This window comes from Oncorhynchus mykiss, chromosome 3 (assembly GCF_013265735.2).
Source record: "Oncorhynchus mykiss isolate Arlee chromosome 3, USDA_OmykA_1.1, whole genome shotgun sequence".
Classification (NCBI taxonomy): domain Eukaryota; kingdom Metazoa; phylum Chordata; class Actinopteri; order Salmoniformes; family Salmonidae; genus Oncorhynchus; species Oncorhynchus mykiss.
In genome coordinates this window covers 67,774,281-67,789,034 of record NC_048567.1, presented here as the reverse complement: position 1 = coordinate 67,789,034, position 14,754 = coordinate 67,774,281, and the positions used below count along the sequence as shown (strand labels likewise).

The 14,754-nt window shown below is 39.1% G+C and overlaps 1 protein-coding gene across 1 annotated transcript; it reads left to right on the top strand.

Annotated features, from left to right (window-relative positions):
* Positions 1-2,185: 2,185 nt before the first annotated feature.
* On the top strand, positions 2,186-12,624 carry LOC118944713 (nectin-1-like). The gene is made up of 6 exons (XM_036965132.1): positions 2,186-2,240; positions 2,839-3,180; positions 3,485-3,790; positions 11,057-11,156; positions 12,075-12,081; positions 12,167-12,624. Exons 1-6 carry the CDS (start codon positions 2,186-2,188, stop codon positions 12,437-12,439), a joined length of 1,083 nt encoding a protein of 360 aa, XP_036821027.1. The 3' UTR covers positions 12,440-12,624.
* The last annotated feature ends 2,130 nt before the right edge of the window (positions 12,625-14,754 follow it).

Here is a 14,754-nt window from a genome sequence, read left to right as displayed (position 1 = left end):
GAAGCAGCTACAAACAAGGCTACGATGCAGATCTTTCAATGTAGTTATTTCTTGTCACGCTTCAGCCTTGGAAAATATTTGTTTGTAAGTTCGATTCAAGCATTTAGCTAATGATGATAATCTTGTTATTGATAGAGTTGTTTACATATCAATGTTGGTTGCATTTACTCACAAATTGCAATGCCTTTCATGTATGTCGTTAGCTGTATTACTTTGCTCGTTTCATGCAAAGAATTGTAAAATATACAATACTGTAGCTCGTTTCATGCAAAGAATTGTAAAATATACAATACTGTAGTTTTGTTACTGTTTCTATTGTAATATGCTTTGTTATTCTACATAGATGGTTGTACATTATTAGAGTAATGAAAGGAGCCAATTACCATATGAGTAACAATTAGCTATATGGTTTGGCATCATGCCAGATGCATGGTACCTTGGCACGTGCTTTGTATTTATGCAACTTCAAATGTTTAATGTACAGCTACAGTATGTCGGTGTGAATTGAATACTAAAGTATATTCTTTTCTGTATTTTGCAGTTTCACAACATAAACGTTTTCAATATATTCATTCAAGAAAAGTCACGCCTTGGGAGTTTTATTGAAGACTTAGTTGTTAGCTATCTGTCTAGTTTTGCATGGGAACGCAACTCAAGGGCAGAACACTAAGTTTGAGGTGTTCGGATCACAAAGAAGAATATTCGTATGACGCAGACCAAATGAAAATATGCTGGAGGAGAGCTTGATGGAGGCAATGTGATGGTCTGGGGTGCTTTAGTGGTGGTAAAGTGGGAGATTTGTACAGGGTAAAAGGGATCTTGAAGGAGGCTATCACTCCATTTTGTAATGCCATGCCATAACTTGTGGATGGTGCTTAATTGGAGCAAACTTCCTCCTACAACAGGTCAATGACCCAAAGCACAGCTCCAAACTATGCAATAACTATTTAGGGAAGAAGCAGTCAGCAGATATTTTGTCTATAAAGGAGTGGCCAGCACAGTCACTGGATCTCAACCCTATTGAGCTGTTGTGGGAGCAGCTTGACCGTATGCTACGTAAGTAGTGCCCATCAAGCCAATCGAATTTGTGGGAGGTGCTTCAGGAAGCATGGAGTGAAATATCTTCAGATTACCTCAACAAATTGTCAACTAGAATGCCAAAGGTCTGCAAGGCTGTAATTGCTGCAAATGGAGGATTCTTTGACAAAATAAAAGTTTGAAGGGCACAATTATATTTGCAATTAAAAATAAATAATTATTTAGAACCTTGTCAATGTCTTGACTATATTTCCTATTCATATTGTAACACATTTCATGTGTGTTTTCATGGAAAACAAGGACATTTCTAAGTGACCCCAAACTTTTGAACTGTAGTGTATATAGTGTATCACCAGAGAGGGGGGTCCCAAGTCATACAGATTCTGGCCTGTTGTTGTTTATAACTATGTTTTTCTTAAAGAAAATACATCATTTTGTCCCATCATTGTTGTTTATTTGTAGTGAGGACTATGTGTATGTTTCATGTTTCATAACCAGTATAGCTGATTGGGTCTGGAAGGCAGGTGGGTAGGAGGCCTAGTGCTGTATCCACTGCTGTTTAGGCGGGGTGCGTGGTCGCCGGGTAGGGGTACAAGTGAATGAGGAGGGGGGTGGGAGTCATACAGCTCACTCCAAAGAGGAAGCACACAGCCTATGAAAAGCCAAGAGTCTGCGAGTGGGGTGGAGCCTAGACTGTCTCATCCATGATCCACCCCATTGTGCTATAGCTGCTGTGGCTTACTGAATTAGTGTTTTCCAACAGTAGGAGGACATTTTTCTGTCAGCACAAACATCAAAAACAAATGTCTGCTATTTCAGCAGAGGAACTTCTATTCATCAAAAGGTTAGTGGTCTCTTAAATTTACAGATACAAATGTTTAGATCCATTATTACTGACCAATGTAGGACTGGTTGTTTATTTTGGAGAAAAGGTTTTGGCTACATTGCAAGATGTGCATAGTCTCCATCAAAGAGTGATGATTGCAGACCAATGTTTGAATACATTTTATTGCATAGAACATTATTTTACATACAGCTCAGCCTACATAATTGTCTTACATAAACAATGAATAGATCCAATTTTAAAATGTAATATAATTACATAATTACATTTCCCCTCTGATCCTAGCAATTAGAAGAGCAAAGCATGTTACTGAAGCTGAGCTGTGTGATTCTACTCATCATCCAGAGGGATACAGAAAGTAGGTTTCCGATTGTCATAAAATATCATACTATTGAGATCATGTTTTTGTCTCTTTCTTCTTATTGACACAAGGCAAGACAGTAACACCCACCAAACACACAATCCCACCATTCAACTGTAGTCCTTGTCCTTTTAGGGTACATAAGGCACACACATCAGCTCAGTAAGTTGACAATGTTTTTAGCTCAGTAGTTTTGAGACATGCTGAGCATGCACAAGTATCTAGGAATGTCTTGAATATCTTACTCTTGATTAAGTGTAAGAATAGAGTCAGGGCTTTTGGCTTATTATTCTAATAACATATTCACTAACTAATTTCAGCCTAGACTGGACCCAGATCAGTGCGTGCTTTAGCCATCTCATCTGACTATGGCTGTCCAAATGGGGTTAGGGTCAAAGATTGAGTAATTGGCACATTTGTTGTTGCAATAGCCACATTTCAGCATCAATAGGATTTCATAGTTCATAAGCACAGCTAAATACTAATAATGGTATTGTCTGTGTGTTTAGGTAACATCTCTGTTTATTAGAGTTCATAAACATCTATTCTACAGGTATCTTCTGGAATGTTTTTTAGGCTTGTGTTTTCTCTACAGGTACACAGGTCATTGGTGAATGCAGGACTGTGGTACAGGGGGAGGATGTGGACTTATCCTGCAGACTGATAGAGAGAACACAGGAGCTTAAACACATAACATGGCAGAAAAGTACTCAGCATGAAAAACATAATTTGATTCATATTTATCCAAATGGGGTTACTGACTTTGTTGTATCAAATGGATTAAAAGGCAGAGTTCAGTTAATTGGGAACTTATCAGAAAAACTTGGATCAATTCGAATAACAGCTGTCAGACTGTTGGATGAAGGCACCTTCACATGTATCTTCAATGTTTTCCACAGTGGAGCATACACTACAGAGATATCTCTGACTGTGCTTGGTAAGAACTATGATTGTGTAGAAATACTGTGTATTGTCAATCTCATCTACACATTTGGCCTGGCAAAGAATGTACCTCTATCCTCTTAACGCCGAGGTTGTAACAAGGAGAGCACACACGTCTCAATATATATTTCCCCTAATGGTCGAGTGTTAAATAACTTGGGAATATATACACCACTTTTCCAGAAACATCCCTCTCCCATAATCACTGGGCTGTGAATGCTTTTTCATGTATAGTTCCACATTTATAACTAGTGGCATGTTTTCTGTTTTAAATGTTTTGGTTTGTTTTCTTGTCATAGTTCCTCCAGTAGTGAGTGTGACAGTCGATGTCCCTCCTGTTGTTGGGGAGAAAGAGGTTATCCTGGCAACCTGTGTGGCTGCTGGTGCCAAGCCACAGGCAGATGTGAAGTGGAAGACAGGGACATTGGGCAGTTTGTTGAAGACAGTGACTAACTCCACCCAGCACGCCAACGGAACCACCACAGTACTCAGCCAACTGCTCGGGGTGCCAACCAGAGCAGCCAATCAGCAGCAGGTCCAGTGTGTGGTCAACCAGTCTGCCCTGGCAACAGAAAATAGCTTCAACTACACCATAGACATCCACTGTAAGTACAGTGCCTTGCGAAAGTATTCGGCCCCCTTGAACTTTGCGACCTTTTGCCACATTTCAGGCTTCAAACATAAAGATATAAAACTTTATTTTTTTGTGAAGAATCAACAACAAGTGGGACACAATCATGAAGTGGAATGACATTTATTGGATATTTCAAACTTTTTTAACAAATCAAAAACTGAAAAATTGGGCGTGCAAAATTATTCAGCCCCCTTAAGTTAATACTTTGTAGCGCCACCTTTTGCTGCGATTTCAGCTGTAAGTCGCTTGGGGTATGTCTCTATCAGTTTTGCACATCGAGAGACTGACATTTTTTCCCATTCCTCCTTGCAAAACAGCTCGAGCTCAGTGAGGTTGGATGGAGAGCATTTGTGAACAGCAGTTTTCAGTTCTTTCCACAGATTCTCGATTGGATTCAGGTCTGGACTTTGACTTGGCCATTCTAACACCTGGATATGTTTATTTTTGAACCATTCCATTGTAGATTTTGCTTTATGTTTTGGATCATTGTCTTGTTGAAAGACAAATCTCCGTCCCAGTCTCAGGTCTTTTGCAGACTCCATCAGGTTTTCTTCCAGAATGGTCCTGTATTTGGCTCCATCCATCTTCCCATCAATTTTAACCATATTCCCTGTCCCTGCTGAAGAAAAGCAGGCCCAAACCATGATGCTGCCACCACCATGTTTGACAGTGGGGATGGTGTGTTCAGCTGTGTTGCTTTTACGCCAAACATAACGTTTTGCATTGTTGCCAAAAAGTTCAATTTTGGTTTCATCTGACCAGAGCACCTTCTTCCACATGTTTGGTGTGTCTCCCAGGTGGCTTGTGGCAAACTTTAAACGACACTTTTTATGGATATCTTTAAGAAATGGCTTTCTTCTTGACACTCTTCCATAAAGGGCAGATTTGTGCAATATACGACTGATTGTTGTCCTATGGACAGAGTCTCCCACCTCAGCTGTAGATCTCTGCAGTTCATCCAGAGTGATCATGGGCCTCTTGGCTGCATCTCTGATCAGTCTTCTCCTTGTATGAGCTGAAAGTTTAGAGGGACGGCCAGGTCTTGGTAGATTTGCAGTGGTCTGATACTCCTTCCATTTCAATATTATCGCTTGCACAGTGCTCCTTGGGATGTTTAAAGCTTGGGAAATCTTTTTGTATCCAAATCCGGCTTTAAACTTCTTCACAACAGTATCTCGGACCTGCCTGGTGTGTCCCTTGTTCTTCATGATGCTCTCTGCGCTTTTAACGGACCTCTGAGACTATCACAGTGCAGGTGCATTGATACGGAGACTTGATTACACACAGGTGGATTGTATTTATCATCATTAGTCATTTAGGTCAACATTGGATCATTCAGAGATCCTCACTGAACTTCTGGAGAGAGTTTGCTGCACTGAAAGTAAAGGGGCTGAATAATTTTGCACGCCCAATTTTTTAGTTTTTGATTTGTTAAAAAAGTTTGAAATATCCAATAAATGTCGTTCCACTTCATGATTGTGTCCCACTTGTTGTTGATTCTTCACAAAAAAATACAGTTTTATATCTTTATGTTTGAAGCCTGAAATGTGGCAAAAGGTCGCAAAGTTCAAGGGGGCCGAATACTTTCGCAAGGCACTGTATATTCTACTACCACTGTGATACACTATAGACATCCACTGTAAGTGTATTCTACTACCACTGTCCTACACTATAGACATCCACTGTAAATATATTCTACTACCACTGTCCTAGACTATAGACATCCACTGTAAGTATATTCTTCTACCACTGTCCTACACTATAGACATCCACTGTAAATATATTCTACTACCACTATCCTACACTATAGACATCCACTGTAAATATATTCTACTACCACTGTCCTACACTATAGACATCCACTGTAAATATATTCTACTACCACTGTCCTAGACTATAGACATCCACTGTAAATATATTCTACTACCACTATCCTACACTATAGACATCCACTGTAAATATATTCTACTACCACTGTCCTAGACTATAGACATCCACTGTAAATATATTCTACTACCACTATCCTACACTATAGACATCCACTGTAAATATATTCTACTACCACTGTCCTAGACTATAGACATCCACTGTAAGTATATTCTTCTACCACTGTCCTACACTATAGACATCCACTGTAAATATATTCTACTACCACTATCCTACACTATAGACATCCACTGTAAATATATTCTACTACCACTGTCCTACACTATAGACATCCACTGTAAATATATTCTACTACCACTGTCCTACACTATAGACATCCACTGTAAATATATTCTACTACCACTGTCCTACACTATAGACATCCACTGTAAATATATTCTACTACCACTGTCCTAGACTATAGACATCCACTGTAAGTATATTCTTCTACCACTGGCCTAGACTATAGACATCCACTGTAAATATATTCTACTACCACTGTCCTAGACTATAGACATCCACTGTAAGTATATTCTTCTACCACTGTCCTAGACCATAGACATCCACTGTAAGTGTATTCTACTAGCACTGTCATACACCATAGACATCCACTGTAAGTGTATTCTACTAGCACTGTATTCTACTAGCACTGTCATACACTGTAAGTGTATTCTACAAGAACTGTACTACACTATAGACATCCACTGTAAGTATATTCTACTAGAACTGTACTACACTATAGACATCCACTGTAAATATATTCTACTAGAACTGTACTACACCATAGACATCCACTGTAAGTATATTCTACTAGAACTGTACTACACCATAGACATCCACTGTAAGTATATTCTACTAGAACTGTACTACACCATAGACATCCACTGTAAGTATATTGTACTAGAACTGTACTACACTATAGACATCCACTGTTAATATATTCTACTAGAACTGTACTACACCATAGACATCCACTGTAAGTATATTCTACTAGAACTGTACTACACCATAGACATCCACTGTAAGTATATTCTACTAGAACTGTACTACACTATAGACATCCACTGTAAGTATATTCTACTAGAACTGTACTACACCATAGACATCCACTGTAAGTATATTCTACTAGAACTGTACTACACTATAGACATCCACTGTAAATATATTCTACTAGAACTGTACTACACTATAGACATCCACTGTAAGTATATTCTACTAGAACTGTACTACACCATAGACATCCACTGTAAATATATTCTACTAGAACTGTACTACACTATAGACATCCACTGTAAATATATTCTACTACTACTGTCCTACACTATAGACATCCACTGTAAATATATTATACTACCACTGTCCTACACCATAGACATCCACTGTAAATATATTCTACTAGAACTGTACTACACTATAGACATCCACTGTAAATATATTCTACTACTACTGTCCTACACTATAGACATCCACTGTAAATATATTATACTACCACTGTCCTACACTATAGACATCCACTGTAAATATAATCTACTACCACTGTCCTACACTATAGACATCCACTGTAAATATAATCTACTACCACTGTCCTACACTATAGACATCCACTGTAAGTATATTCTACTAGAACTGTACTACACCATAGACATCCACTGTAAGTATATTCTACTAGAACTGTACTACACTATAGACATCCACTGTAAGTATATTCTACTAGAACTGTACTACACTATAGACATCCACTGTAAGTATATTCTACTAGAACTGTACTACACTATAGACATCCACTGTAAGTATATTCTACTAGAACTGTACTACACTATAGACATCCACTGTAAGTATATTCTACTAGAACTGTACTACACTATAGACATCCACTGTAAGTATATTCTACTAGAACTGTACTACACTATAGACATCCACTGTAAGTATATTCTACTAGAACTGTACTACACTATAGACATCCACTGTAAGTATATTCTACTAGAACTGCACTACACTATAGACATCCACTCTTAGTATATTCTACTAGAACTGTACTACACTATAGACATCCACTGTAAGTATATTCTACTACCACTGTCCTACACTATAAACATCCACTGTAAATATATTCTACTAGAACTGTACTACACTATAGACATCCACTGTAAATATATTCTACTACCACTGGCCTAGACTATAGACATCCACTGTAAATATATTCTACTACCACTGGCCTAGACTATAGACATCCACTGTAAATATATTCTACTACCACTGTCCTACACTATAAACATCCACTGTAAATATATTCTACTAGAACTGTACTACACTATAGACATCCACTGTAAATATATTCTACTACCACTGGCCTAGACTATAGACATCCACTGTAAATATATTCTACTACCACTGGCCTAGACTATAGACATCCACTGTAAATATATTCTACTACCACTATCCTACACTATAAACATTCACTGTAAATATATTCTACTACCACTGTCCTACACTATAGACATCCACTGTAAATATATTCTACTACCACTGTCCTACACTATAGACATCCACTGTAAATATATTCTACTACCACTATCCTACACTATAAACATTCACTGTAAATATATTCTACTACCACTGTCCTACACTATAGACATCCACTGTAAGTATATTCTACTAGAACTGTACTACACTATAGACATTCACTGTAAATATATTCTACTACCACTGTCCTACACTATAGACATCCACTGTAAATATATTCTACTACCACTGTCCTACACTATAGACATCCACTGTAAATATATTCTACTACCACTATCCTACACTATAAACATTCACTGTAAATATATTCTACTACCACTGTCCTACACTATAGACATCCACTGTAAGTATATTCTACTAGAACTGTACTACACTATAGACATTCACTGTAAATATATTCTACTACCACTGTCCTACACTATAGACATCCACTGTAAGTATATTCTACTAGAACTGTACTACACTATAGACATTCACTGTAAGTATATTCTACTACCACTGTACTACACTATAGACATCCACTGTAAGTATATTCTACTAGAACTGTACTACTCCATAGACATCCACTGTAAATATATTCTACTAGAACTGTACTACACCATAGACATCCACTGTAAGTATATTCTACTACCACTGTCCTACACTATAGACATCCACTGTAAGTATATTCTACTAGAACTGTACTACACTATAAACATCCACTGTAAATATATTCTACTAGAACTGTACTACACCATAGACATCCACTGTAAGTATATTCTACTAGAACTGTACTACACTATAAACATCCACTGTAAATATATTCTACTACCACTGTCCTACACTATAGACATCCACTGTAAGTATATTCTACTAGAACTGTACTACACCATAGACATCCACTGTAAGTATATTCTACTATCACTGGCCTAGACTATAGACATCCACTGTAAATATATTCTACTACCACTGTCCTACACTATAGACATCCACTGTAAGTATATTCTACTACCACTGTCCTAGACTATAGACATCCACTGTAAATATATTCTACTACCACTGTCCTACACTATAAACATTCACTGTAAATATATTCTACTACCACTGGCCTAGACTATAGACATCCACTGTAAATATATTCTACTACCACTGTCCTAGACTATAAACATCCACTGTAAATATATTCTACTAGAACTGTACTACTCTATAGACATCCACTGTAAATATATTCTACTACCACTGTCCTACACTATAGACATCCACTGTAAATATATTCTACTACCACTGTCCTACACTATAGACATCCACTGTAAATATATTCTACTACCACTGTCCTACACTATAGACATCCACTGTAAATATATTCTACTACCACTGTCCTACACTATAAACATTCACTGTAAATATATTCTACTACCACTGGCCTAGACTATAGACATCCACTGTAAATATATTCTACTACCACTGTCCTACACTATAAACATCCACTGTAAATATATTCTACTAGAACTGTACTACACCATAGACATCCACTGTAAATATATTCTACTAGAACTGTACTACTCTATAGACATCCACTGTAAGTATATTCTACTACCACTGTCCTACACTATAGACATCCACTGTAAGTATATTCTACTAGAACTGTACTACACTATAAACATCCACTGTAAATATATTCTACTACCACTGTCCTAGACTATAAACATCCACTGTAAATATATTCTACTACCACTGTCCTAGACTATAGACATCCACTGTAAATATATTCTACTAGAACTGTACTACACTATAAACATCCACTGTAAATATATTCTACTACCACTGTCCTAGACTATAGACATCCACTGTAAATATATTCTACAAGAACTGTACTACACTATAGACATCCACTGTGAGTATATTCTACTACCACTGTCCTACACTATAGACATCCACTGTAAATATATTCTACTACCACTATCCTACACTATAAACATCCACTGTAAATATATTCTACTAGAACTGTACTACACTATAGACATCCACTGTGAGTATATTCTACTACCACTGTCCTACACTATAGACATCCACTGTAAATATATTCTACTACCACTGTCCTACACTATAGACATCCACTGTAAATATATTCTACTAGAACTGTACTACACCATAGACATCCACTGTAAATATATTATACTACCACTGTCCTACACTATAGACATCCACTGTTAATATATTCTACTAGAACTGTACTACACCATAGACATCCACTGTAAGTATATTCTACTAGAACTGTACTACACCATAGACATCCACTGTAAGTATATTCTACTAGAACTGTACTACACTATAAACATCCACTGTAAGTATATTCTACTAGAACTGTACTACACTATAGACATCCACTGTAAGTATATTCTACTAGAACTGTACTACACCATAGACATCCACTGTAAGTATATTCTACTAGAACTGTACTACACTATAGACATCCACTGTAAGTATATTCTACTAGAACTGTACTACACCATAGACATCCACTGTAAGTATATTCTACTACCACTGTTCTACACTATAGACTGAAAGTAATATATCAAACTGAAAAGAAGGAAGACCAGATTCACAAGCGACTGAATTCTTATTGTTGCCTCATCTGTGGATGAAGGTTCCATCCCTGTCCACTGCTTAGAGACTGTAGTGTCACTGTTATGGGTGTCATATACAGTATCTGTCTTGGTATGGATGTGTAGGTCTATTTACATTCTATAGCTGCATTAACTGTAACCAGCTTGCGGACTCTCTCTCTCTGTCTGTCTGTCTCTCATAGATCCACCTCAGACAGTGAACATTACTCTTAGTGAGACCTCTCAAACCTTAGTCCTATGTGTAGCAGATGGTAACCCACAACCCAACTACACCTGGAGCAGGTACTCACTCCTATGTAAACTAGTTCAAGGGTAAAACCATTTGAATTCAATCACTTTGACAGTACCACCTGGTTTGATCAAAACCTTCCATACTTACAGCATTTGCCCGTTGTAGAAATGCTCAGAAAGTTACTTTTTGGATCTGAATGCCAAAACATTCAGAAGGTGCTCAAAGTTGACCTATTTTTTTTTCACCCCACCATACCATGAGACATGCATGTTCATGTCACTGGAAAATATAATAGTTGATATTGATATAATTTAAAAGCCTACAAACAGGGTTGTCAAACTATTTTAGAAATTCACAAAAACCTTAAACGTCAATTATCTAAAAAAATATGTTGTAGCTTAGACCCTATTTTACATGATGTGAGATTTTTGTGTTGTGCCTGCCATCGGTTGAGACAACACGCTCTTGGATACATTCAGGTCCAAAAAGTCATTGTCTGACCACTTCTACCATGGACAAACATGTATGATAAGTTTTGTTTGAATCAAAGGGATGCTGTCAAAAAGTGATTAATTCAAACGGATTTCCCCTCAAGCCAGTTTAAACGCAAATGTTAGCTGTACTTGTTAAGACATACAATAAAAATGAGCTTGAAGCTTCAGTATGTTCATATCTGAAGAACAGTTGTTTAAATATGCTGGCCTATCATGCCTTTGCCTGTCTACTTAACTGGTTTCACAGGCCTTGTAGGTGTTGAAGTTAGAGGTAGTAGAATGAACACATCCATACACATGATCATTCATGCGCTCACAAGTGGTGCAGTGGTCTAAGACACTGCATCTCAGTGCTAGGGGTGTCACTACAGACAACCTGGTTCAAATCCAGACTGTATCACAACCGGCTCTGATTGGGAGTCCCATATTGCGATGCACAATTGGCCCAGAGTTGTTTGGCTGGTGTGGTGTCAGCTGGCTGGTGTGGTGTCATTGTAAATAAGAATTTGTTCTTATCTGACTTGCTAAGTTAAATAAAGGTTAAAAAAAAACATACTGAACTCATGCAGAAACACACACACACACTCTCATACATTGTCCTCGACTCCCTCCCCAGAGAGGGCCAGCCATGGCCTGGCTCTTCAGTGAGAGCAGAGAGAGACACACTAATTCTCCTCAGTCTCAGCTCTGAGCTGAATGGTCTCTATGTCTGTGAGGCCTCCAACCCCTATGGACGAGCAACTGGCTCCATCTATGTAAACACTTCCTCTGGTGAGAAGCACCTTACACAAACATATTCACTGACACACACACGTTGTTGCTTAACTGATTGCTTATAATAACTGTATTCCCTCTCTCCTCACAGAGACCTGCCACGTTCTGCTCGTTGTTATTCTATGTCTTGTGTCTATGTGTTGCTGCTGCTCCTGCACTTTTATGGTACTGGTGCAAATACAGAATATTTCCTCTAACTTCAGTTTCTAAAAATCAAGCACTGAAAAAATAAATATTTGTATTGAAGACATTGATTTTGCGTTCAAATCTATGTTTTCTTTTTCTGGACTATATCCAAAGAGTTCACCACTTGCAGGCATCATCAGGGGTATGTGACTACTTCATTGTCCACCATTATTCTGTGACTAACCCATCTCAGATACTTTTTGCTATGTAATAATATGTTTATAATGTCTAATGACAAGGTTGAGGAAGATGAAGGGGATGTATCAGCTATTTAACACTCCAAACCAAATCATCATATTACATTTTGGTATGTTGGAGCTATTATCTAATAATAAGGTATATTTATTGTGTTAGCTCGAAGAAACCGCCGGACGGGCTGAGGTGACAGAAGTCATTGTGAAAGGCTAGGAGAGGTCAGCAGCTTAAAGCACCTGATCATTTTTCTAAATGGAGTGGCTGCCCGAACTGTGTTTGTCTCTCCCCAGGACACCTTTTCCATTTTCTAAAAAGTCCTGACATTCTGTGCATGTGTTAATTTACGCAATAAAAGCAGGTCGAACACAGGTCGCGCAGCCTCTACCTTTTCTTAAACAAGTCACCATTGTCTCCTCTCTTCACCTCTCCTCTCTTCACGTACCTCTCCTCTCTTCACGTACCTCTACTCTCTTCACGTACCTCTCCTCTCTTCACGTACCTCTCCTCTCTTCACGTACCTCTCCTCTCTTCACGTACCTCTACTCTCTTCACGTACCTCTACTCTCTTCACGTACCTCTACTCTCTTCACGTACCTCTACTCTCTTCACCTCTCCTCTCTTCACGTACCTCTACTCTCTTCACCTCTCCTCTCTTCACGTACCTCTACTCTCTTCACGTACCTCTACTCTCTTCACGTACCTCTACTCTCTTCACGTACCTCTACTCTCTTCACCTCTCCTCTCTTCACGTACCTCTACTCTCTTCACCTCTCCTCTCTTCACGTACCTCTCCTCTCTTCACGTACCTCTACTCTCTTCACATACCTCTACTCTCTTCACGTACCTCTACTCTCTTCACCTCTCCTCTCTTCACGTACCTCTACTCTCTTCACGTACCTCTCCTCTCTTCACGTACCTCTACTCTCTTCACCTCTCCTCTCTTCACGTACCTCTCCTCTCTTCACGTACCTCTACTCTCTTCACATACCTCTACTCTCTTCACGTACCTCTACTCTCTTCACGTACCTCTACTCTCTTCACCTCTCCTCTCTTCACGTACCTCTACTCTCTTCACGTACCTCTACTCTCTTCACGTACCTCTACTCTCTTCACCTCTCCTCTCTTCACGTACCTCTACTCTCTTCACCTCTCCTCTCTTCATGTACCTCTCCTCTCTTCACGTACCTCTCCTCTCTTCATGTACCTCTACTCTCTTCACGTACCTCTCTTCACGTACCTCTACTCTCTTCACGTACCTCTACTCTCTTCACGTACCTCTCCTCTCTTCACGTACCTCTACTCTCTTCATGTACCTTTTTTTTCCACCTGAGATTGCTTCTACCAACCTTAGGCCAGACATGGTACTCTGGTCCCCTTCACGAAAGGCTGTGTACATCATAGAGCTCACAGTCCCGTGGGAAAACTCTGTTGAAGAGGCCTACGAGCGTAAGAAACTGTGTTACACAGAGTTGGCAGCAGACGCAACACAGCGTGGCTGGAATGCAAAAGTCTGGCCAGTTGAAGTGGGATGCAGAGGATTCGTGGCTTCTTCCACCATCAGGTTGCTGAAAGAACTTGGAATCCATGGACAGGCTCTGCGGCAGACCGTCAGAGCAGTTTCTCAAGCAGCTGAAAGAGGCAGCCAGTGGATCTGGATTAAACGGAAGGACCCTTGCTGGGCTATAACTTCATGACCCCCCCACCCCCACCTGAGAACCCAATTCAGATCCCTCCAACTTGAGGAGGGCATATGAGGTCATGCGGTCAGCTGTCGGACTGGCTCAGGGAAGAGGACGCCCCTGCCTTGCATAGTCCCGTGGGACATCTTAATTGGGCATGGGACACAAGCTAAGGCTTGATCACCCTTTAGCTGGTCACCTTTGATGAGAGTGTTTAGTGATTAAAGGCCGAAACACCCACTGATTCGAAGGCACACTACTGAGGATGTGTCCCAAAATTGACATCTTAACCCAGTCTAAGAAATAAACCTCCCATGCCA